At 50.6% G+C, this 25,305-nt stretch overlaps 1 protein-coding gene across 1 annotated transcript in view; it reads right to left on the bottom strand.

The window, feature by feature from the left end:
• Positions 1-25,305, bottom strand: part of SBNO2 (strawberry notch homolog 2) — a 53,111-nt gene extending 27,806 nt beyond the window's left edge. The window contains exons 1-4 of the mRNA XM_058040718.1: positions 25,223-25,305; positions 18,266-18,476; positions 16,919-16,998; positions 11,990-12,113 (exon numbers count right to left, since the gene is read on the bottom strand). Coding sequence (XP_057896701.1) covers positions 11,990-12,113; positions 16,919-16,998; positions 18,266-18,364 — 303 coding nt within the window. The 5' untranslated portion in view covers positions 18,365-18,476; positions 25,223-25,305. The remainder of the gene's footprint in view (positions 1-11,989; positions 12,114-16,918; positions 16,999-18,265; positions 18,477-25,222) is intronic.

Here is a 25,305-nt window from a genome sequence, read left to right on the forward strand (position 1 = left end):
TTTCTTGAAAAAGAAGAAAAAACCCTGGCCAGGAGTGTGGGTACATGGTCAAGGCTGACCTGGGCTGTGCACATCCCTGTACCATGGACTGGGAGAGAGAGGAGCATCCAAGGAGGCATCGCTCAACTCCACTTTGTGCTTGATTTAAAAAGGCTGCTGAGGGCTGCAAAGGCTTCACCTCGACCCCAAAGGACTCAGGGATTTCATTCATGTGCAGGAGCCCCCAGAGACCCAGCTACACCTAATCACAGCGTGGCTATTTCACTGCAATTTGCCATGCAGCACTACCTGTAGGAAACATCTCTTTCCTCCAGGCAGGTTCTACACACACAAGGCAGCCAGGAAGGAGTGCTGGTGTCACCTGGATTTGAATTTAGGTAAATCCAGGCAGATCCACCAATCCTCTTCCCAAGGGCCAGCCCAGCCTGGACAAGGAACATGCTCCAGCAACAGGGACCAGGCTCTGCCCTTGCTCTTTTTCTGGTGACTGGGCCGGATGGTTTGCAACTGTTTTATTTGGTGCCAGCCCAGTGATGCTGTTGGCTTGAGTCACACAGACTTTGGCTCAGAAAGAGCCATCAATCCCCTCCCTAACATCAAGCCCATGTCTGGTTTCCCTATTTTAGGTGGCAAGAACCAATAAGCACTCCTTGCTCTGCATTCTTCACTGTGGCACAGACCCTTCCCCTTCCCAACACCTCAGCCCTCCTCCCACACCAAACAGCACCTCCAAATTTTGTCAAAGCAGAAAAACTTTGCTGTTAATTAAGAGCAATGTACTTCCAGCACTCAGGTCTGGCAGGAGATGAGTCTCTGCCCATGAAGGAAGGGCAAATGGACCAACAGGTCTGTCTTGGTGGCCTTAGAGATGCTGCACAGCCCAGCCAGAGCACCAGGGTAACCCAACAGGCTGCTGCCAGCAGAGCCAGGGGCTGCTACAGGAGGAATCACTTCCAGTAAAGGCCAATTTCCCACTGCAGGCAGAAAGGCAGCCAAAGACTCTTTAAAAGTCACTTAGCCCTGCCTGACATAAACCCACGAGCAGCTGAGCCTGGCTGTGCTGCTCCCAAGGGCTTCAGGCCAAGAGCTGGGTCAGAATCCCCTTGATTGCTATCAAAAGTTATGGGCTTGTAGGGTTTAAAGCACTGGGACATGTTCCTTTCCCCTTCTTCCCAGGGATGTCTCATTTGGCCAGGGATGTGCCCTGAAGCCATCAGTGCAGGTGCTGGAAGCACTCCAGCAATGGCAGGTGTGATGTGGGGAGTTTGGATTCCTCAGTCACCAACTGCTGGACCTAAAGACTCAGGGAGTGAGGGCAGCAGCTCCTGCTCCTGATATTCCTGTGGCTATTTTAGGATTGCCCAGAAATCAAGGCATGAACAGGCACCCAGATTTATCACCTTGGAATAAAGGGAGCCCTGGACTCCCTTTCACACTCCAGAAAGCAGGAGAACACTTGGGTGGGTCTGGCCATGGCCAGAGTGAGTAGCAGGATCCAGATGGCCCCAGATCCCACCCAGTCCCACTTCCAAGCAGGGTTTGTTCACCTGCAAAGGGCACTGGCAGAGGCTGGGCAAGGAGGAAACATCTGCACACCCGTGTCAGGGCAGGGGAGGCTGTGGGGCAGCACAGAGTGACCACGAGGCTCCCAACAATAGGGAAGGGATGGGCTGGAATAGCAACAGGATATGGGAAAACCTCATGACCCAACCCAAGACATTGCAGCAAACGTCACCCAGACCCTTCCAGCCCCACGACTGGGCTGAAGTGGGGAGAGGAAAGCAGCCCCCAAGGCAGAGGGAGGACAATGCTCCTCCTGGAAGTGATGCAGAGACCCCATCCCCTGCCAGCATTACCAGGCATTAGTCACAAACTTCCAGAATCCCTCATTTGTCTTAACTAATTGTGTTATCTAAAGAGCACTAAAATTAATCACCTGCCAGCTTCCCCACCCCAAGAACTTCCACCACCCTCTGTAAATTTACCAAACCCAGGGTAATTGTTCAACACAAGGCCATGGATATCCACAACCAGTGCAAACCATGCCTGGTTTATCTGCTGCAAATGGAAGCAGCTGCCTTGGTGACCTCAGGGAAAAGGAAAGATCATCACCTCAACCAAAAGGCCATGGTCAGAGCCAGTTCAGGCACTGAAACATGTAATTTTGTCCTGGTTTCAGATGGATTAATCTGAATTTTAAGTTTTTCTCATGAGGTTCTACAGTAACAGCAGTTCTGTCTCAGTGGAAGTCAAATTTTTGCACCACATGGAAGTTGTTGTGACAGGCAGGATCTTTATTTCAGATACTTTTCCGCAACTTTTACAATAAATTTTTCTGCAATTTTTACATAAATCTTATTCCTGGAATTCAGCATCTCTGTGGCTTCCTCTGGACTGTCCAGACCTCTCCTGGGCCAAAGACCAAAGCTGCAGGTGGGTCTCAGAGCAGAGGACAACCTGATGCTACTGTGGCACATGGTACTCCTGTCATTACCCCAAAACTGAGATTATGACACATTATCTCCCTAAAAAAGATCAGGAAAAAAATCAAGGTACCCCATCCCAGACATTTGACCTTTCTCCAAGCCCCTGGGAACAGCTCAGCTCCCTCAGTCAAAATAAAGTGTTAAAAATAATGAAAGAACAGGTGAAGTCTAAATACAGACAGAACAAGCATCCTAAAACTATTTTTTTTTCCATCAAGCCATCAATAGAAATGGTTTATTTTCTCACAATCCAGACACTGAGGAAACAGTGTCTGCAGAGCAGCTCTGGATGACTGCACTGCACAGCACTCAAGTGAAGAGGGGGTTTTATTAAAAACCCAAAAAACCTATCTGTACACCCAAATACACACCCACAATTACAGCCACACTGTCACCCAAGAGACATTTAGCACCTCAAAAGTGACAGATTAAGCAAATTACTATTCAGGAGTAACCAAATCAGAGCTGCAGATGATCACTATAAAATCTTTCAGCTGCCAAACCCCAAAATCTGTCTAAATTTGGGACAATAAACTGACAGTGTGGAAGGTTTAGCTCCCCTTGCTTCCTGCAGCCCACATTAATTAACTTTGGAAATAAAAGCCCTCAAAGCCATCACACGGATCAATCCTCAGAGAGCTCCTTCCCTCCAAATTCTACACTCAATAGCACCCAGCAATGCAAGTTCCAGCAAAACAGAAATCACATCTTTGGGACAAAAAAAAAAAAAAATTTTAAAAATCTATTCCCAGTACCCAACATGGAGAGGTGTCACCTCCAAAACTCTGCAGCCACTGGAGACCAAACACACGAGGAATTCCATGGAGGAGGAGGAAAAACCCAGGAAAAAATGAGGTTTTACCTTGTAGAGAGATGGGAACTTCAGCCAGAACTGCATTTGGGACATTTTAGAGCAGCATTCGTGGGGCTGTCGGTGCAGGAGGCAGCAGCAGGGGGAGGGTGCTCAGAGGAAAGTGCAGAAAGGTCCATTCACAGCCAGCGCTCATCAGGGGGCTTTAAAAGCCAACATGAAGCAGCCAGAGTGAGGAAAACGGAGAAAAATGGATAAAAATGGAGACTCAGGGCCCGGCAGAGCCGTCCTGAGCCGGGAGATTTGCATAGACTGTTTAGTCACGACGACGAGAGGGCTCTTACTTCCTCTAAGTCCAGGGCTGACTTTCAGGAAATGATGCCTGCTTGGTAAGTCAGTGAAATTACTGGCAGTGCGAGGAGAATTACTGTACGTGGTGTAATCCAACCACAGAGCACAGTAAACAGCTCTGCAGAGCCAGAGCCTTCCAGGCTCCCTCTGCTCCCCTCCACGGCCACCCAAAGGCAGATTTTGCACCCCTGGCAGCCCCTGCTCTGGGATGGGGGTCCTGCTTTCCTGCCCCTAACCCTTCATCCCCAGTTTTAGGGCTCAGGTGCCGTGACAAAGCTCACAAGGAGTATTCACACATTGCTGTCCCCCCACCAAGAGCCATGTGCTCTCTTTGTGCCAGATTTTGTCCCCCTGGCAGCCCCTGCTCTGGGTTGGGGGTCCTGCCCTCCTGTCCCTACCCCTTCACCCCCAATTTCAGGGCTTAGGTGAAGTGACAAAGCTCATGAGGAGTATTCCCACATTGCTGTCCCCCCACCAAGAGCCATGTGCTCTCTTTGTGCCAGATTTTGTCCCCCTGGCTCTGGGCTGGGGGTCCTGCCCTCCTGTCTCTACCCCTTCACCCCCGATTTCAGGCCTCAGATGAATGGTTGAAGTGACAAAGCACATGAGAAGTATTCCCACATTGGTGTCCATGTGCTCTCTTTGTGCCAAATTTTGTCCCCCTGGCAGCCCCTGCTCTGGGATGGGGGGTCCTGCCCACCCCCCAGTTTTAGAGTTCAAGTGAATGGCTGAAGTGACAAATCTCATGAGGAGCATTCCCATGTTGGTGTCCCCCCACTAAGAACCATGTGCTCTCTTTGTGCCAGATTTTGTACCCCTGGCAGCCCCTGCTCTGGGTTGGGGGTCCTGCCCTGCTGTCCCTACCCCTTCACCCCCAATTTCAGGGCTCAGGTGCAGTGACAAAGCTCACAAGGAGTATTCACACATTGCTGTCCCCCCCCAAGAGCCATGTGCTCTCTTTGTGCCAGATTTTGTCCCCCTGGCTCTGGGCTGGGGGTCCTGCCCTGCTGTCCCTACCCCTTCACCCCCGATTTCAGGGCTCAGATGAATGGTTGAAGTGACAAAGCACATGAGGAGCATTCCCACATTGGTGTCCATGTGCTCTCTTTGTGGCAGATTTTGTACCCCTGGCAGCCCCTGCTCTGGGATGGGGGTCCTGCCCACCCCCCAGTTTTAGAGTTCAAGTGAATGGTTGAAGTGACAAATCTCATGAGGAGCATTCCCATGTTGGTATCCCCCCTCAGAGCCACGTGCTCTCTTTGTGCCAGATTTTGCACCCCTGGCAGCCCCTGCTCTGGGATGGGGGTCCTGCTTTCCTGCCCCTAACCCTTCATCCCCAAATTTTAGGGCTCAGGTGCAGTGACAAAGCTCATAAGGAGTATTCACACATTGCTGTCCCCCCTCAGAGCCACGTGCTCTCTTTGCGCCAGATTTTGTACCCCTGGCAGCCCCTGCTCTGGGTTGGGGGTCCTGCCCTCCTGTCCCTACCCCTTCACCCCCAATTTCAGGGCTTAGGTGAAGTGACAAAGCTCATGAGGAGTATCCCCACGTTGCTGTCCCCCCCAGAGCCATGTGCTGCTCTCTTTGTCTTTGGTGCCTGCCCCACCCCAAGTGGTGCCTTTAGGAATCCAGAGGAGTGGCCCATTCTCTTCCCTTTCCTCCCTGGGTCACTGTTATTTTGCCTCCTCTTTCCAAAGCTGTTCCCTTTTAACTTTTAACGGTTCTGGTAACAGAAATAAATTGCTGGTGGAGAAGAGAAAAAAGGCACAAAAAGGGGGATGTAAACTTAATGAAGGTCTCCTCCAACACTGGAGATGAAAGGAATTATCCAATTAATAACCCTCTGGAAAATCCCTGGGAACTGTCATGTTTGCTTTGGGTGCAAGAGGCTCCTGTTTGCTCTTCCCTGGCAGGGCTGGTGGCTCTGCCCGTGGGGTCAATCCCAGTTTGCCCAGCAAACCCAGCAGTGCACGTGCTGGGAATGGGGAGGGAGAGGAGCCCTGGCTGCCCTGAGTCTCCCCATCCCTGCTCCCAGAACTTCCAGGCACCCACAGAGTTTCAAGGGAGCACAGCTCATCTCTGCTCCACATTTGAGGCAGAATTCAGCGCCTGCTGCTGTGGCTGTCACTGCTGAGCTCCTCTCAGTTGTGCTGGGAACAGCTGGAAAATCCCATTTTGTCAGGGACTTCTCAAAAAAAACAGAGCTTTGGCGTGAAAGAAGGCACGGAGGTGAGCAGACAAAGCTGTCCAGGAGAGAGCTGAGTGAGAGAATTCTGCTTTGTGCCATCAGATGAGGAAGGAGGGTGGGCCCCTCCAAGGAAAACTCACAGGTACTGAGGCTGGAAAACCACCCAGAGGGCAAAAATCTGCAGCAGGACTCGTTCCCAGGGGCAGAACCCTCTGCAGCACCGTGGCTCCACAGGGACTGAGACATCAGCAGCGAGGATCCACATTCCACACCCAGTCCAGGAGGTTTGTTCAATAACCAAATTGAAAGAAAAGCACCTTTTCCTTGGCACAATGCAGCTCTGGCAGGGTCTGCAGTGAGGAATGGGGCTCCCAGGAGGAGCTGGAGCCTGTTCTCAGGACCCACCTCAGGCTGCAAGCAGCGCTTCCCTGAGAACCAGCAGAACGTCCTGCAGGGACTACAGTGACAGCAGAATATGGTTTCTGTGGGCAGCACAAAGGCTGAGGGTTCTCAAGGCTGCTGCTCTCTGAATTTGCTGTATTTAAGGGCAGGCTCTGCTGGGGCAGGTGCTTTAATGACATGTGTGGAGTGAAGAGGCCAAATTAATTTCTGTAATGTCTTAATTAGCAGCTCGCTGCGTGACCTTGACTGAACCACTGTGTCCTGGCTGAGTCAATCAAGGGCTGGCAATCTGTGCAACCTTTGGAAGAGCAGGTGGATTATTTCCTCTTCCTTTTCTGTCAAGAGGGGCAAAATGCAGCCATGAGAGAACCTGTGCTGCTGGAGGAAGTGGGAACACAGCTCAGACACCCAGGGCTGCTGCATTGATTTTGCAAGACCACAGCAGTTTAATCACCAAGGGGAAGACAAACCACTGTGGAACCACCACCTGGAATGTTCCCAGCCTGCCTCCCTGCAAATTCACCCAAGAACACGTGTGCTGACAGACAGGGACAAGGAAAGCAGGATTATTCCAGCTCTCACATCTGATTTTATCCCCTTCCAGCCAAGCCCAGGGAGTTGCTGTGCTGGGGAACTTTCTGCACCCCCTGACTCAGACCAGCTCTGCTTTGAATTAAACATCTATTTTCAACCACATCCCCGTGGTGTGCTATTGGATTCTATTAGCAGCACTTTTAAGAGCTCTGAGCCTTTCAGACTGGCTTTTCCCACTTTTGTTGGCTTTGGCAAGGGAGGAGGCAGGGAATTGTGCCTGCCAAGACCCTCAGAAGGCAGATCCCCATCCCTCCTGCCAGGAGTGGGCATTGCTGCTTGGAGGCAGCAACACAGATGAAAATTATCAAGAGTAGAATGTGGTGGGGATATCTGAGTCCTCCAGGCTCTTTTACCCCTTTCCCCAGGGCCACAGGCACCTGAGGGGGCTCCTGCAATCCACTGACAACAAAAAAAATACCTCAAAAACCAAATTACGCCTCCCTTCCTCCAAGGGTGCCTCAACTGGAGCACCCCAAGCCTCTGGTCAGTGCACAGTGAGTTATTATAACCACAGCCTTTTCATTTTCCTTACCCCAGGGCTGCAGGATGTGTCAGGTACCTCAGGCAGAGGGGTTATAAAGTGTTATTGCATCAGCCCAAACCCCAAAGCTGCAGTGCAGAAACAAAGACATGAGCATGCAAAGCCACTTGTTCTTCCCAAGGCCAAGAGCCAGGTAACTGCCTGCAAATGGATTTTAATGCCTGTGTTCCCTGTAGACATAACTCCAGGACAGCAACAGAAGTTCCAGGATGTTTCTTATTCCAGGAAACTCTTGGTTTCAGCCACAACCAAGTGTTCCATATAATTTAATAACTGTTGCATTGATTTCTCCTAAATCACCACAGCTCTGTGCTCTCTGCAGCACTTCTAAAAAATTAATACTTTTTTTAAGAGCAGGTTAATTTCTCCTCCTGCTTTAACAAGGAAGATTAAGAGGAGATTGCAAGGGGCTGGTGGTGGTGAGGAGAGGGCTGGTTTATGATTAACACACGTGCTCAGGAGCCCCCATCCAGCACAGCAGAGCAAACAAGGCTGTGACTGCATCTTTACAGAATTACTGAGGAATTACAGAATTGCCTGCCTGGGAGCAGGCAATTCCTCCTGACCCACAGGATAAATCCATCTGGACTGAGCTCCTCCCTCCAACCCACATTTTAAAAAGGGGACCAGAATTCCTCCCAAAGCACCCAGAGCTGCTTCACTGAGGGGAGAAGGAGGATCTGCACACCCACCATGTCCCCAGCTCCCAAGAGCTGCTCCCCTTCCCACGTTTATTTCTCTCAAGTCAGCACAGGAGGTTTCTGTGTGTTCAGCAAAGTCCTCTTCTAGAGCCACAGGTAGCACAAAATTAGGCAAAGGGAACACAGACTGCCAGCAAAGGCCATAGCAAAGAGCTCAGAGGAATTAGGCAGAGTCTGTGTTTCAATTAATTCTAAACTGACCAGGGCAGTGAAGTAAAGAAAAATCTGTGGTGGCCAAGAGCAGCAGGGATGCTCTCCTAGAGCAGGATGCTTTGACTCTGAAGGATCTGGGGACAGACACAGCTCACAGAGACAACACAGGCCAGAGGATAAGTTAAACCCTCCTAATTCAATGATTTATTATGGCAATTAACAGCTCTCACCATCAGTGTCACAAGACAGCACCACCACAGCCACGGTGCCTTTGCAGAGCTGCTGCCCACGAGTGCCAGATCCCAGCTGAGCAGCACCTGGCACTGCAGGAATAACCAGCAGGAAGGCAGGGAAGCAACAGAAACCAACCCCTGCTTCTCCCAGGACTGTGATTTGTAAGGACACGTGGGCAGTCCGTAGACTTTTCCACAAGGAGATGGCACCGTGTGGTTGGGATGAGACTTTGCCTGCACACAACAGTTCCCAGGACCAGAAATGCTGTCAGAGCCAACGTGGCCTCCCAGAACTATTTTCTGAACCTCCACTCAAGCCACTTGTTTATATAAAAAATGCCAACAGATCAGCAAGGATGAATCACCCCAGGAGCAAGCCAGAACCCTATTGTGCAGGAAACAAATTCAAGTTCTCATCAGGCTGTTCTGGCCATGCAGCGAGCACCTTCCCTGCTCAGCACGGTGAATGGTTCAACCACAGAGAAACTCCCAGAGCCTTTAAAAAATGTGGCAATTCCCACTCTCAGTATCCCCAGGTCAGCAAAGACTTTGCACTCTGCAGGACTCCCAAAACAAGGAAGGATGATGAGAGGAAATGCCAATGCCAGAGGAAAAAGCACCAGAACTCCCACTCTGAACTCTACAGCATATGGACAATCACTGCCACCTGTAGCCATGATATTTTATGAAAAATCCTTTCCTTAGGATTTTTCCTCCTGAGAAGCTGAGAAGCCTCAGGAACAAAATGTAAACACTGGTTATCTGCTGCTGTGGAATGCAACAGGTGCATCTGTGATTGGTCTCATGTGGTTTTTTGTAATTAATGGCCAATCACAGTCAGCTGGCTCGGGTTCTCTGTCCAAGCCACAAGCCTTTGCTATCATTCTTCTTCTATTCTTAGCCAGCCTTCTGATGAAACCTTTTCTTCTATTCTTTTAGTATAGTTTTAATATACTATATATCATAAAATAATAAACCAAGCCTTCTGAAACATGGAGTCAGATCCTCATCTCTTCCCTCATCCTCAGACCCCTGTGAACACCCTCACAGCCACCAACAGAAAGGGTTTGCCGCACACATGCCTCAATCATTTGCTCTTTAGACCTTTCAAATCCTTCTTTGTTATTCCTCAAAATTCTGGATTCTGCTACGGGAGCAAAGCCAAGAGAACAGCCTGTATCCACGTGTGGAGGCAGCACAAGCCCTCACACAAGCACCTGACCCATTTTGCCTGCCCAAGAACCACAGACTGGATCAGGAATCTCTTACCAGCACCTTCAGCATGCTCCTCATGCTGCCCCTTGGGCTCCACTGCTCTGTCTGGCATGGTTGGACCAACCTTTGCCACTCCTACCATGGCAGCAGGGAAGTTTGGAGGAGACAGGTGCTTTCCTGTACAGCCACCTGGAAATATGGAACCACCCAGCTGCTCCCACCCCTCCTGGATGGAATGTTTCAGCTTCCCTGGCCAAATGTTAATATTTAACAATTCGGTGTCTGGGACAATGAGAAAGCACTCAAGTGGGAAACATTGCTGAAGAAAGAGCTGGAAAAGCTTCAGGAAACTCCCAGGTGGCTCCAGACTGATACCACTGTCTCCAGCTTGAGACCTGGTGCTCTACCAGAGCCAGGCTCCACCTCTGGCTCCTGTGAGCAGATCTGCAGCTTTTCTCTGCATGGGCAATGCCTGATGGCTCAGAGACCCCTGGGGTTTCTCCATGTCAGTGCTTAGTGCATCCTGCTCAGAGTGAGCACAGCAGAGACCATGCAGGGTGCTCAGAAATGCAAAGCTGAGTGTTCAAGAAGGCTGACCTGGCTCCATACTGCAGAATAAGCTGCTAGAAGATGACTGGAGCTTGCAATTTCTCTTCCAGAGACAGCCCCACAGGTGAAATAACTGAGCACTGTCCCTTGGCTCCAGAGAGCTTCAGCCTGGAAAACAGAGCTCCAACAAAGCCTGATCCCCTGTTCCTCAGTGTCAAGGTGACACATCACTACCCTGTTACCTGTGCAATCTCCAGGGGGGCTCACAAAGCATGGAACAGGACAGGAGAGCACCATGAAGCTGCTCTGCTCCTCCTGGGAGCACATGGTGGTACAACAGCCCAGTGAAGGAACTGCTTTGGATGTGTTAGGTTCAGTCCAAACAAAAGCCCATTTGCCCAAAATCAACTCACTCCCACCCATGGCTTCCTGTCCCAAAGGATAAGAGCAGCACAAGAATTATTATTATTTCTTGCTCTGGGAATCATTTGAGGTTTGCTTTGTCTCAGAGCTCCCTGCTCTTTTCTCACCCAGCCAACACAAAGCATCTCCTTCCACAGAGAACCTCCAAAATTCTGCTCCTCCAAGTTGGCTGAGATCAATTTCTGTGATGCAGCAGGGAAGGAAGCTGACTGACCACTGAGATACTACAAAATACATAAGTTAAAGAAATAATTAAGCTCTTTTCCCGTTGAACCCATCAGCCAAACCCCACCAGACCTGGAGGTGAGACCTGTGGCAGGGACCCCTCTCCCCTTCCCATCACAGCCCCATAAATGGTCTCACAAGTTGATGAGATCACCTTTCTGCCTTGTTCCTCCCACAATTAATTCTGCAGGAGGCAGAGATCAATGCTCCTGTGATTTAATTATTTATCTGGTTTAATCCAGCCAGAAAACCTTGCCCAGTGGCTGCTCAGGTGGGTCCCTGATGTGAATGGGATGGGGGGGACCAGTGGCCACCCCAAAAAGCATAAATCCCCAGCACTTGCACATCCAAACCTGCAGAAATCAGAGCCCCAAGGAGGGGCAAAACCACTATTTAGCCATAGCAAGAAACCAAAAACACAACAAGGAGGGAATTAACACATGAAAGGATATAGCCTGTCCCTTCTTCATTCCAAAGTCAGCCCTATCATATCAACCACCTGCAGTTTTTACTGACTAACCTTACCATAAGATGTTGCCAAAAGTAGTGCAATGTTCCAAAACCTCCATGGAAAATGCCCCTTCCCACCCAGAGAGACCCCCAAGGTGAGGGAGGTTTGGGTCCCCAGAGATGCTGAGTGACTCTGGGTCACTGCTCATTGCTCCCACGTTTCAGCTCTGCAAAATCTGACCTGGCTCCACTCTTGGAATGCTAGGCACTGAGTTGATGTAATCCCTAAATATTCACTGTTCAGGAATCCACCACTTGTAACCAGTGAGGAAGAACACACAGCACAAGAGAATTTTGGGAGGGAAATAACCAAAGAGTCTGAAGCGGGTTCAGTTCACACTCTGGGACCTTCCTGCAGCCCCCAGCACCACCAGTGCTTATGTCAAACAACCCTTTAAAAAACAGAAGCTGTTTTACCACAGAGAAGCTCCTACCAAACCTTTCAAATTCTTGGTTTCAGAGGACTGATCCCAACTGCACACAGTTCCTCTCTGGGGCTGGACAAATTTATCACCCATCTCTTCATTTTCCCTAACACTGTAAAGCAATCCCCAGCACTCCAAAGCCTCATTTTCCCCCCCAAAGACATCAGGAACTCTGCACTTACCTGAGGAAAATCCCCATTTTTTGGTAAGAAGTCAGTGGGGTCCACAGCTGCATAGTTTGTATCCAAGAAATGTGGTCTGCTGATGGAATCCATATAAAAATCCTGAGGGGGGCTAAAATATTGCCTGGAAGGAAATGGGAAAAGCAGTTACTCCCTGTGAATCCCCAGAATTTCTCAGGTCACTTTAGCTTCTGAAGTGAAGGTGAAACTTCAGTGAAGCTGAAACTTCAGGATGCCACATACAGGAGAGAGATATTATTGGGTATTATTCAGAAGAGAGAGGGCAAAATAATACCTGTACCAGTTGTATCCCACTTCCCAAACTCAGCAGTGTAAGAATGCTGAGTTAAGACCATAATTCTTAATTTGTGTACACCAGGAAGGACTTAATAGATATCAATGGTCTGCAGTACCCAATATTTCAGCCCTGATGACAAAGCAGAATGGAGCCCTGGGATGGGTGTGGTGGACCTGCCAGGCACACCATGTGAGGACAGGGAAACATCACAGCTGAATGCCAGTTTAGGCCACAAAACCCCCAAAACAGCCTCACAAATCAGCTCTGACAGGGAAACATCTCTGTTAACCCACCTGGACAGGCAGCTCAGAATGGAGGGGCTGGTGACTGGGAAACACAGACAGAACTGTTACCCAGACAGAGGAACTAGGGATGTGAGTGGTGTGTGAGTTCAAAAGCAAGATCAGTGCTCAGCTAACCAGGGAACAAAGCACAGATCCTGCCTGCTGCACCTGGGCAGGGCCATGCCAGCTTCCTCCTGCTCCCTGCATCCGTTTCCTCCAGGCAGCCAGGGGCAAAATCTGCCAGGAGAGCAGCCAATTTCCTTCCTCCTGCCCAGGAGCAGCTCCTGGCCTCTGCTCCACGCCACCTCCTGGCTTGCACGAGGCTTTCCCCTCTCCTGCAGGAGCAAGGAATGTGCTTTGTAATCCTTCCCGTAAGGGGCCGTGCTCCTGCTTGGGCGAGTGCCATGGGATATCCACCCCAGCTGGGTGGTTTCCTCTTTCTTCACCCTGGTGCCCAGAGAATCCAAGGCCAGAAACTTGAACAGGGCTCTGGGAGAGGGAGAAACGGAGTCTGAACAGAATTCCTGCCCAAGAGCTGGGAATGCCAAGCTGCCAAAGGATTATTAAGCAATTAAGGTGCCGTGCGTGGCCAGCGGCTCGTTAACACAGCTGGTGAACATTTACATGTGGATTTATGAGCAAACACTGTTATCTCCTCTGATAAATACATTTTTCCTGCTCATTTCCCATCACTGAAGGCAAAACCCTCAAAAATTAACAGCTCTTTCCTCCTTTTCTGTGCTGTCACAGTTTTACCTGCGACCCTCTGTGACCACAACCCTGCTCCCAAAGTCCAGCCCTGATTGTTGGCTCTTTGTAATCCATCCAAGGAAATTAAAATCTGGGCATAAATTCTGGGAATTAATTATTTCCACACAGGAAAAGGCTGGTTTAAAAGGCTTTCAAAGCAAGGCTGCTGTGGTCGTCTCTCACATGAGGACACAGCTTGGCCAGCATCAAGGAACTAACCAAGGAATAGGAAAACTATTTTTACTGGAAAAGTGAACACCCTCTCCTCTTCCCCTGGACAAGGGTCAGTCAAGGTAACAAGAAACAGAGCAAGAGAGCTCCAACCTCCCTGGCCTGCTGTGGAATGACCAGCTCTGCTTGGCATTTTGTTACCCTTAATCTTGGTATTCCAATCTGCCCATGTGAGATGCCCTTGGTTGCTGCAGTTTGCAGGGAGAGCCCACAGCAGCTCCAGGCACTGCTTTGAGATCCTCCTGGAAAAGCCCCAAAATCCCTTCAGTACCTTTAGAGCTGGGTTTTACCTTCCCTGGAGTCAGAACTCAAAGCTGTCTCCTCTCATTTGCAGGGCTGGCACAGAGCCATTGACAAGTTTGCTTGAAATAAACTGAGATAAAAAGGCTTTAATTGGAAGAATCAGGTCAGCGACCCTGTCCCCACCTGCTCAGCCTCTCCAGGGCTCAATTCCTGGTAAACTGCTCTGCTGTGGGTCAGCAGCTTCCCCCAGATGCTGAGGGGCTTCACTGGACAGCCAAAAACAGCTCCAGAAAGGAAATTGGAGCTGGTTTAACCACAGCAGCTGCCCAAAGAGGAACGCTCCGCTGCAATTCCGCTGCATTCCAGCTGCTCACCCAGCTGCTCATCCCAACGAGCATGACCAAGGCACCCAAAGCCCTTCTGGCCCCACAGTGCCACTCCTCTGAGACCTCCATGTGTGTTTTGGCCAGGCTCCATCCTCTGTCCTCCACTCAGAGACACAAACTTCTCATCCCAAGCCAGTGGAAGATCGGGGAGAGCTGAGAGGCTGCAGGCTGCCTTGGCACTAGCCTGGTACTTTCCTTCCTCATCAGACACCAATCCATGCTTTTCAGAGCCTGCTTTACTATTTCAGCTCCATGCAGAGGTGGAAAAGGGCATAAAAACAACAAGAAAAGTGTAAAAATGGGGACAAAGTTTTGCTGCAGCTGTGATCTGCCCCAGCCCCAGATTCCCCCCAGCCAGGAATGTGCTGAGCCTCTTATCAAGAGAAGCTGAGCTCTGCAGGGATAATTTCCTCAGAAAAGAGCTGAGCTGCTGCTCTTCAGAGCTCTGACCCTCCCTGGTTCTTTCAGGGAGGTTTAATACACTGTTGACATTTGTCAGGTTAAGAAAATCCGAAGCCCAAGAGGCCACATTTGGGGTCTTCTAAAGAAATTCCCTAGCATGAAAGTGAACTCTTGAAAAGAAACAGGAAAAACCTGCTTCAGGATAAAGGTGTTGCTATGAGAATAAGCCCTGTCCAAACACAGCCACTTGCAAATGAGATTTCTCTGCAAGGATTCTGAAGAAAAACGTGCACCGCCTCTAATGCCAGCTGCATTTTTTCATGTTACAGCATGGGCTACAATTACAACTGCCTTTAAAATCCTACTTTTCAATGTTTCCATTCCTTCCAGGATTCCTACCACTCACCTAAAACAGAGTCAGTGCCATTTTCAAATCAAAAAGCACAGAGTTGTTTTGATTGTTTTTGTTTTTTTTAATGTGAAATGCAGATATGGAACATCTCACCTGAAAGGTGATTTTTACATTATTTTTACACCTCCTGGGGTATGAAGACCAGGAAGCTAAAAGTGTAACTTTGGCTAAATCATTCCCTATTAAATCATTACTACAATGGGGCTCATTTCCAGAAGTAACTTCAGGAAAGGCAGCAAGTCCAGGTTTGTGTGAGACACAGGCATGTCCTTGCAGGATTGGGCTGTTCCCGGCAGCGCTGGTACAGGAAGAGAATGAGGGGCAAAACCAGAACAAATGGTCAAGAGGAAAAAAAAAAAAATGCAATAGATAAACACAATCTAATCTTGTGGTTCAATGCAGCAAAACAGAAATTCTGTTATAGCTCTCCGGAGGATTCACAACGTGTAATTTACAGGAATCCTGCTCAAAAAGCACAGCCCCTTCCAATCAGCCAGGCTGGCCAAGAGCAAAGGGCCTGAATGGATCTGAGAAGGCTCCTGTGGGGAGGAGCTGGCACAGCTCAGCTCCCTGAGCACCTGTGGGGCAGCTTCTGGTACCCTCTGATGGGGAACTGCCCTGAGCATCCACCCCACAGCTCCTGCTGTGCCCAGAGGGGACCAGGGCAGCAGCACCACAGGGACACGAGTGCCACCAACCCCCTGACAGAGGGGCTGACCCTCACTGCTCCTCTCTGCCTGCAACTCACACCCTCCCAGACAGGCATCCTGTCACAGATGTGTTTCCATGAAAAATCCTTTCCTTAGGATTTTTCCTCCTGAGAAGCTGGGAGGCCTCAGGAACAAAATGTGAACATTGATTATCTGCTGCTGTGGAATGCAACAGGTGCATCTGTGATTGGTCTCATGTGGTTGTTTCTAATTAATGGCCAATCACAGTCAGCTAGCTTCTTTTTCTATTCTTAGCTAGCCTTCTGATGAAATCCGTTCTTCTATCCTTTTAGTATAGTTTTAATATAATATATATCATAAAATAATAAATCAAACCTTCTGAAACATGGAGTCAACATTCTCGTCTCTTCCCTCACCCTAAGACCCCTGTGAACACCACCACAGGAACCCACCATGAAGATGCCAAAATCCCTTCAGGAGGGAGGTCACATTAAACCCCCAGTGTAATGCCAGGCACCTGGAACACAGTTGTTAACTCAGGATGTCAGATTCTGCTTTTTTCAGTTCTACTTCCTCCCACCTCTGACCTAGATAAAGAACACATCCCGTGTATCCCTGCCACTCCCTGGATTCACAGAGACCAAAGGAGCCATGGATCAGCCTCCAAACCCCCAGCCCCACCAGACTCCCCATCCAAGTCACCCAGTGATGGCACAAGGCCACTTTATGTTGCCCAAACATTTGTCATATCCCACCTTGTGATGAAGGTTCATTTTAAAGGGAAAATGGAAAACAAAATTTTTCAGTACAGACATGACGTGGCTGTTAGTGTCAGTCACTTCCAGTGACATGGCAAAGGATTTTAACATCACCCAAAACCCAACACACAGTACAGGTAACATCTTCCTGCACATCTGTGCAAAGCCAGGGACTGCCCAGTGTTTGCTCAGTTGGATCTGTTAAAAATTCCATTAGTGTTACAAACCCAGGCTAAACCAAAGCTCTTTCTCCCTTCCTGCAGCCTCCAGGTTTAACAGAAAACAAAACTTTTTTCTCATTTTTAAAAACAAAAAGCTGTTTGCTGCTGCTCCCAAGCTGCAGCAGTGTCTGAAATGCCACAAGATCAGTGAGTGATGCAATTATTTCCCCATCACATCGTGAAATAAAGTAAACATGGAAAGCAGCAAAGAAACAGTTGAATCACGGGGTGTGCAAGAGCAGAGGGGATTAGACAAAGGAGAACAGCACTCACTGGTTTTCACTTGGGAAAGATGAGGTTGGGAAAGAGCCTGGGTAGCAGCTACTCCACGAGTCGGCGGCCAGCATGGAATTCTGCAAGCAGAAGGCACAACAGTTAAAGCACAGCAGAGACCTGGAACCATTACCTGGGGCTGCAGGCCCATGGCTTCCCTCCCTCAGTGCTTCCCAGAGGCACAGGTGGCTCCTTGTCTCCCCAGCAGGACTTCAGTTTCAGTTTTGGAACCCACTCCCCTTTGGACCACTGTCCCCTTCCCCAGCCCTTGCACAGGACACTGAAGGGACAAAGGAAATGGCATGAAGATGTTCAGGCTGGAATTTACTTGTGGAAAAGGTAGTCAGGCTTTGGCAGGGGCTGCCCAGGGAGGTGCTGGAGTCCCCATCCCTGGAGGTGTCCAAGGAAGGGCTGGATGTGGCACTCGATGCTCTGGTGTGGTGACAAGGTGGGAATCAGTCACAGATTGAACTTGATGACCTTGAAGGTCTTTTCCAACCTCAGTGATTCCATGATTCTGTGATTCAGTCTCTGTGGGATGTCAGCACGAACCCAATAACCTGAAATTGGCCGGCAGAGGTCACATCCAAAAATGTCCTTTTGTGCCTTTTGTCTTCTCACTTCCCTGAAGAGTCTCCAATTAATGGCAAGGTCTTAGCTCAGCTCATACCAATAAAATCAAGGAGAGAACACAGTATCCCCTTACTCAGCTCCACAGCAGCCTTTAATCTGTTCTTTTTATGCCCAAAGCAATGAAACCTCGTACTTGAAGCAAGAGGAACTTGGGCCTCGCTTGAACTTCTGTGTCCATGCATGTGACACATTCCAGAGTTTGAAACAGAAAGAGAAAACTCCAGGAACACATCAGCTATTTTGGGACAGGGTTTGCTTTTTGCCCTGTTGGACAAATGCATCAGGGACCTGGTCTGGTTTTAGCAACTATATCAGGACAAATACAACTTATTTATCTCTGCTGCTCTGGAAACAAGGACGGCTGGACCCGGGCACAGATTCACACGTCTGGCAGAGATGTGCTGGGGTAGGAACAAGGTCTGATAGAGATGTGCTGGGGCAAGAACAAGGTCTGCAATCCTGGGCACATTCTCTGAGTCTCTTCAGTCCTTCCTCAAGGAGCTGGCAGCCAGAACCTTTCAGAGAGGCTTTGTTTTAATCACAGCTTTTCCCTCCTCACCTCAATCCCTCGACTCCCTGCACAGCTCCCTGGAAAGCCTGGAAATTGCTGCTGCAAACACAAAGCAAGACTCCCAGAATGTACCAGGCCAGACTGCTGTGCCCAGACCCCTCCTGGGCACAGCCTCCCCCTCCCCAGGATGTGCAGGGCCTCACCTCCACGTCGGGCACGGCGAGCTGGGAGCGGAGGCCGGGGATGCCGCGGACGGCGTCGCCCGGCTGCTGGTGCTGTGGGAAGCTGTTCCCCCCATCCATGGTGGGGTGAGAGCATCAGCCCGTGTCCTGCCTCATGGAGTCCTCAGGAGGGTGTGGAGTGAGTGGTGGCAGCGTCTTTAATTGTGCTCTTCACCCTGCACCATGTCCTGGGCTGGGAAAGAAAGGCGCTGTTTAGGTTTTGTCAGAGGGGAGGTGAGAGAAAAAAAAAAAACTACTTGTGGGTTTAAACATAGCTCAGAGATGAGCAAACAGCCTGTGAAATGTTGTGCCTCTTCAGAAAAGAGAGGGTTTCATGGGAAACAGAGCTCTGCATTAGCACCACACCAGGAATTCACCCAGGTTGGAACTGGAACACACCTCTCACACCAGGAGCCCTGCAGGTCCCTAAGGTCACCCACAGCTGGGCTCAGCCTGAGGAATTTCCTTATCTAATGCACAAGAAGACTCTGCACTCCTGTGCAAACTCATGGTAATCAATTCCCCCAAACTGCCTGTTTTCCTGAAAATATGCTCTGGAGGTGGGACACTGCTGAGCCAGCAGTGAACCCTCATCTCCCATCCTGTGGCACTCTGGGGTCTCCCAGCTCCAAGGCAGATGTTTGAACCCTCCTCTCCCATCCCGTGGCACTCTGGGGTCTCCCCAGCTCCAAGGCAGATGTTTGAACCCTCATCTCCCATCCTGTGGCACTCTGGGGTCTCCCAGCTCCAAGGCAGATGTTTGAACCCTCATCTCCCACCCTGATGCACTCTGGGGTCTCCCAGCTCCAAGGCAGATGTTTGAACCCTCATCTCCCATCCTGTGGCACTCTGGGGTCTCCCAGCTCCAAGGCAGATGTTTGAACCCTCATCTCCCACCCTGATGCACTCTGGGGTCTCCCAGCTCCAAGGCAGATGTTTGAACCCTCATCTCCCACCCCGTGGCACTCTGGGGTCTCCCAGCTCCAAGGCAGATGTTTGAACCCTTTTCTCCCACCCTGATGCACTCTGGGGTCTCCCCAGCTCCAAGGCAGATGTTTGAACCCTTTTCTCCCATCCTGTGGCACTCTGGGGTCTCCCCAGCTCCAAGGCAGATGTTTCTGCACCAAGACCTTTCCCACAGCAGTCAAACCCAACAATACCTCATTACTCATTTGAAATTAATAGTATTAATGCCACAATTTCCTGAATTTATCAGCTTCTGGCACTTTCCTGGCAAAAGGAGATCCAATGCAGGAGCATTGTCCTGGCAGGATTAATCTCACAGTAACACCCTGCCTCCAGTGCACTTCTCAGTCAAAACCACCAAACTGATTAATTTTCTTCTAAATTCTCCACAATCCCACAGGTAACCAATTTCCAACTGGATTTAATGGATTAAAACAAAAAGGAGATGGTGAAAGCAACCTATACAACCAGAGGAGCAGAGAAAAGCATTCACAATATCTTCATTTCTACTGAATCTTTCTTTGTCACTTCCTGAGCAAAGGAAGCTGAGTAAATCAAAGTGGCCAAAACCTCTGGATGGAGCAATCCAGCCACACACAACACCTACAGAGTGCAGAGCAAAGCTGTAATTTAAAAGAGCCACCTCTGATCATTCAGGACACACTGTTTGCTACAAGGAATATTTTTGAAAAGCCATTTCTGACTCCTTTAAAAACAAGTGGCCCTGCGGCGGACAGAATGACTGTGGCGTTTGCGATGGAAAGTGAAATTAAAGTGACTCTTTCTGCCTCCCCGTGGTGCCACAGCCGTGCCAGCAGTGCCCTCTGGGCAGGGCTCATGTGGGGGCTGCAGGGACCACCAGGACCCCTAAGCCTGATCCTACAGTGGAGTCACAGGCAAAGCCCCCGAGTGCCCAGGGTGCTCTGTGTGAAAAGCAGAGTTCAGCAGTCACATCCCACCTATGGAATGCTGCGTGGAGCTCCCAAAGGGATTATTTGGGTTTTGGTTTTCTTGCAGGGAGAAGGTCACCCTTTTCTATTTTGCAAAAAGATTCTCTCCAACTCCCGCTCAGCTTTACCCAAGCCAAGGCTGAGGTTTGCTGATCTCAGGGTCAATATCACCAACTGCTGTGTGTCTATAAAACCCTGTGACTCTTCCTTACAGACTTCAGGGGTTTTGCTGCTTTTCTTTTTTTTTTTTTTTTCTTTCCCCTATTTGCAACAGCTTTTGAGAGGAAATCAGCAGCAGTGATTCCCGTAAGAGCCATAGCAAATACAAATATACAGCTTTACTTACATATCCAAAGGAACTCAGGAAGGGTAAAATCAATATCAGCATCCCTCTGTGCCTGCTCTGCATTAGCTTGTGTATCACACCACCAGATCTCACTGTGAACCCTGCAGAGCAGAGGCTGCCTCTAAAGCAGCAGCAGCTCCCCAGGAAAACTGCACACAACAGATCATACCCCACTGGCAAAACGAAGGAAAACTGCTTTGCAAGAAAGCTAGAATGCTCTGAGTCTTGGTTTGTGGGGGGTTTGCGGGTTTGTATTGCAAATGCAAAATACAGCCAAGCATTGAAAACAAGGGGGAAAAAGAGGCACCAAGAGACCACTCTACAGCTGATACCATTCCAGCCACATTTCAGTCCTGGAAGATGCTGAGGGAATTCCTTACCAGCACTTACTGGACACCCCAGAATCCAACCTGCACCTGCCAAATCTTTGTGCTGCAAAAGGAGTTCCTGGTGATGAACGTGGAGCCTGACCCAGCTCTCACTCTGAGCTCATGTCCCAGTGCCAGGGGCTGCTGCCCAGTTTACACTCCCAAATTCCAAGGAAAAACTAAATAAAACACTAAATCCAGAGTCAGAGACTTGCATGAGCCCGAGAGGACAGCAGGACAACACCCAGCACAAGAACAGAGAAGTGGGAACAGCCCTCTCAGTCTGTGCCCATCCCACCACGCTCCAGGCAGCCACATCACGGAAAACCATCAAAATCAGCAAGTTCCAAAGTGCTTCCACTTCCACATCCCATCCTGCTGCTGTGACAGTAAACACTGGTTACACAGAGGCCCACACACGTGAGAGCGCCACTATAACAAACTTTTAAAAGTGATTTTCCACCGCTTCTCTTACCAAGCAAGCAGCAGCTTCCGCTGTTACGGCAAATCCCCGGAGAGGAGGCTCCAGGAGCCAGCACTGGTGTTGGGAGAGGCTGGGAGAGGAAAGCCCAGCCCTCAGTGGCAGCATGCAGAGACTGTTCCCAACTTCAGCCACTTCAGTCACAGCTCCTTGCAGCAGCGATCCCCCAGAGCCAGAGGGAAGAGGACACGACCCTAAAAATCCCACGGGACATTTTCCTTGCTGGCCGTGCAGGCCAGGTTTGAAAGTGAAAGCAGCTCCCTGCACAGGATGACGAAGCCCCGGAGTGATTTCATCCTATCACTGAGCTCCAGAACAGTTTCAATATTCCAAACAGTTTGCTGTCAGCACAGGGACTAAGGAGCAGCTCCAGCCTGGAATTTCTCTGGAATTCATCGTGTCTAGAGGTTACAGAGCACAGCTTTCAGCTTTTAACAGCTTGAGCTTTTTAGGCATTTCTCAGACCAGCGCTGCAGCAGGAAAATTCCAATTGGGAATACACAAAGAACTGCTGTGCTGTAACCAGGATGGACAGAGATGGGAGTAAGGGCTTGGATCACTGATAACTGCGATCAGCAGAGGTGAAAACAACCCAGCAAAGTGCAGCCAGCACTTCCTCCCGTTGTGTTCCACCCTTTGTTGGTGTATTTTAAATTGCCTCCATTAAAGGAACACAGCCAGAAACCCACAGACGTGCCTGGAGCAGCGGGAGCTAAACCTGCCGATCACGAATTACCACGCTGGGGAACAACAAAAACACCTTGGGAACGTGATCCTGCTCTTCCTCCTGCTCAGGGATCGGCTCCCCTCACCCTGCCCACCCCTACAGAGCAGAGGTGGAGCCCCAAAGTGTCCCCACCTTGCTGCACCCACCCATGAGCCCCCCAGCATGGGCGCCCACGGGAATTCTGCGGGATGTGACGGCCCCAAAGAAATGGGAAGTCAACCCCACAGAACTCTGAACAGCCAGTTTTACTTCTCAAGCACCCAGGCACCTTCAAGTTCCTCTTTCATGCTTCTCCTTGACGTATATTTGGGAAGTTTAGACCAAACAAGCAGATGGGAATAGGACTCAGTCCCGTCACCAACACAAAGGAGAAACACCAGAGCGGAAAACGCATCTTATGGGTGATGAAAATGGAATTGCTTCAGGGCATCCTAAGCCAGCACTTTGAGCCACCCTGGTCTCCTGGGACACAGGTATTGCAGCCCTGGAGCTGGGCACAGCACTGCCAGGCTCCAGGGCAAACCCTGGCATCACCTGGGCACCACAAGTCAATGCTGCAGCATGGAACAATCCATGCAACAATTAACTGTGGGAATTAGTCTGCAAGGAAAGGGAAGGAAAATCTGGATCATTCCAGAGATTCTTGCAAGAGCTGTGGCAGTGCAGGCAAAAGAACAAACCTGCCCTCCAAGGCCAGCAGAGTTTCCACAGGGAAGAGCTGGATGCTTCAAGCAGTACTTGCTGCTCCTCGTCTGACAATCAGACCACACAGGGGGAAACCAAACAAATGCAGCTTTTTGGAGGGAAAAGTTCCTTTTAGGAGAAAATATTAACTGCCACACACAGGTAAATTCCACCTATCCCTGCTCTTCCACCTGGAAACACATAGGATTATTTCTGGACAGGGCAAAAACGCCTCCCAGACACCACCCACGCTCTGCCAAGGAACTCAGCACATTCCTCTGTAAATCCACCCAGCATCACCATTCCCAAGCCACGAACACATCCCTGTAAGGCAGAGGCAGTGGCTCAGACACCAGGTCCACAGAACATTCCCAAAAGCAGAGTTTTGGGCACCTCCCAGCACGAGGCACAGCCTGAGCAGGGCACTCGGAGCACTGGGGCTGCTCCCCTTCCACAAAGAACCTGGCTAAGCAAGGTCAGAAGCCGAGAAAATGCAGGTCCCAAATTCTTTACACTTTCTCCCCAGTTTCTCTCACAAAAAGAGAGAAACCCTCTCGACCTGAGCAGGTCCCAGTGTTCTGTTTCACACAGAGCCACTCATGGTAGGAAAACCACTTCAGGACATCAAAGCCAGCTTCCCTAAGGATTGGGGCAGCCTTAAGGCAGACTCGACGTGCACCTGCTCTGTGAGAGGCGTGTGTTCACTTTGATCACACCCACACTTGTGCAGATCTCGATTGTGCAACCCAAAAAGACTGAAGAGTTTTAAGTTTTAAACAGAAAAATGTCTCAGGAGAGTATAAACCTTTCGTGAAGGATCCAGAGTCTCATGGTGACAAGTCACAGCACGGTTTGTTCCTGTGCAGAGACCTCCCAGCAACATTTGAACGAGACAGGAACAGGCTTATTTTAGGAAAATGAGGGTGTAAACATCCAAAAACCAGACCCCCACGAAGTAAAGAGCTTTTGGCAGAGATAGCAGAGCTCAGGCTTCCAAAAGCTTCAGCTGGCAACTTATGGAGCTCTGCAAAACCTGGCTGTGCTGCACGGGACACAGAGCACTCCCAACCCCACAGCAACAGTGTTAGCACATCATTTTCCACTTAAACATTCCCAGCACCAGCTGCTCTTGGTTCAGCCATTCCTGCACGGCTCAGGACGAGCTCAAAGCTCAGGTGACACCAGGATGATGAGCAGCAGGAACAGCCCCAAGGAGGCACACAGCCAACATCCTCCTGCCCTCCAGACTCACCCCAGGGCCAGTGCACAGAGCAGAAAACCCTCTGGGGTTTGGATCCCAGCTTTGAGATGCCAGTGCTGAACCTGCAGGACCTGCCCTGCCCAGCCTATCTCGTTCTCACTGTAAATTGAGCCTCTAAGGGGGAGCCACAGTCCTTACACTGGAACTTACAGTTACTCTGAGGAGTTTTAGAGCTGGCACTAGTATTTTTATATATATTGCAGAGGCTCTGAATTGGGCCAGCAGAAGCTCAGTGCATGATGAATTCACGGCTCCACACTGACAGAGAGAAGTTTGGATCAGATGTTAGGAAATCCTTCCCTGTGAGTTTGCTGAGGCTCTGGCACAGGCTGCCCAGAGAAGCTGTGGCTGCCCCATCCCTGTAAATTGTAATCCTGGAACCCAAGGCCAGGTCGGACAGGGCTTGGAGCACCCTGGGACAGTGAAAAGTGTCCCTGACCATGGCAGGGGTGGAACTGAATGAGCTTTGAGATCCTTCCAACCCAAACCATTCCGTGATTCTGAAGAGGGAGTCAGAAACACGAAGGGCAGTCAGAAACACGAGGGGGAGTCAGAAACACGAGGGGCAGTCAGAAACACGAAGGGCAGTCAGAAACACGAAGGGCAGTCAGAAACACGAGGGGCAGTCAGAAACACGAAGGGCAGTCAGAAACACGAGGGGGAGTCAGAAACACGAGGGGGAGTCAGAAACACGAGGGTTCGCTGCCTGTGGCCACCCCGGCTGTACCGGGACCCGGCTCGGACAGGGTTGGAGGGGTCCGGGCTTTGCCGGGATCGCGGTTCCAGAGGCTCCGCAGCATCTCGGGCTCTCTCCCATGCCGACACGCGCTGCCGGTACCGGCACAGCCCCGGGCGGTCCCGCCGAGCCCCCCCGGCCCCGCTCCACACGCGGGACGGACACGCGTGGGGGACACGGGTGCCTACAGCGGCAGCGGGGCCGTCTCCACAGGCTGCTCCGGGCCCGGCCCGAGCCCCGCAGCCCCCGGACTCCCCGCGGCACCGACCGACGGCTCCTGGGACAGGCCCCGCCGGGGGCCACGTCCCCACCGAACCCCCCAGCCCGGCCCGAGCGGGCCCGCGGCCCCCGCCCACGGAGAGATCGGCCCGGAGGGGAGGAAGCGGCGGGTCCCGGGGGCAGCGAGCGGGCGGCCCTCACCTGTGCTCGGGGGTCGCGGGGCTGCCGGGGGTCCCGGGCGCTCCGGGGCTCAGGCTCCCGCCCGGCCGCCGCCGCCTGGCGCC

The sequence above is a fragment of the Melospiza georgiana genome, chromosome 26 (genome assembly GCF_028018845.1).
Source record: "Melospiza georgiana isolate bMelGeo1 chromosome 26, bMelGeo1.pri, whole genome shotgun sequence".
Lineage (NCBI taxonomy): Eukaryota > Metazoa > Chordata > Aves > Passeriformes > Passerellidae > Melospiza > Melospiza georgiana.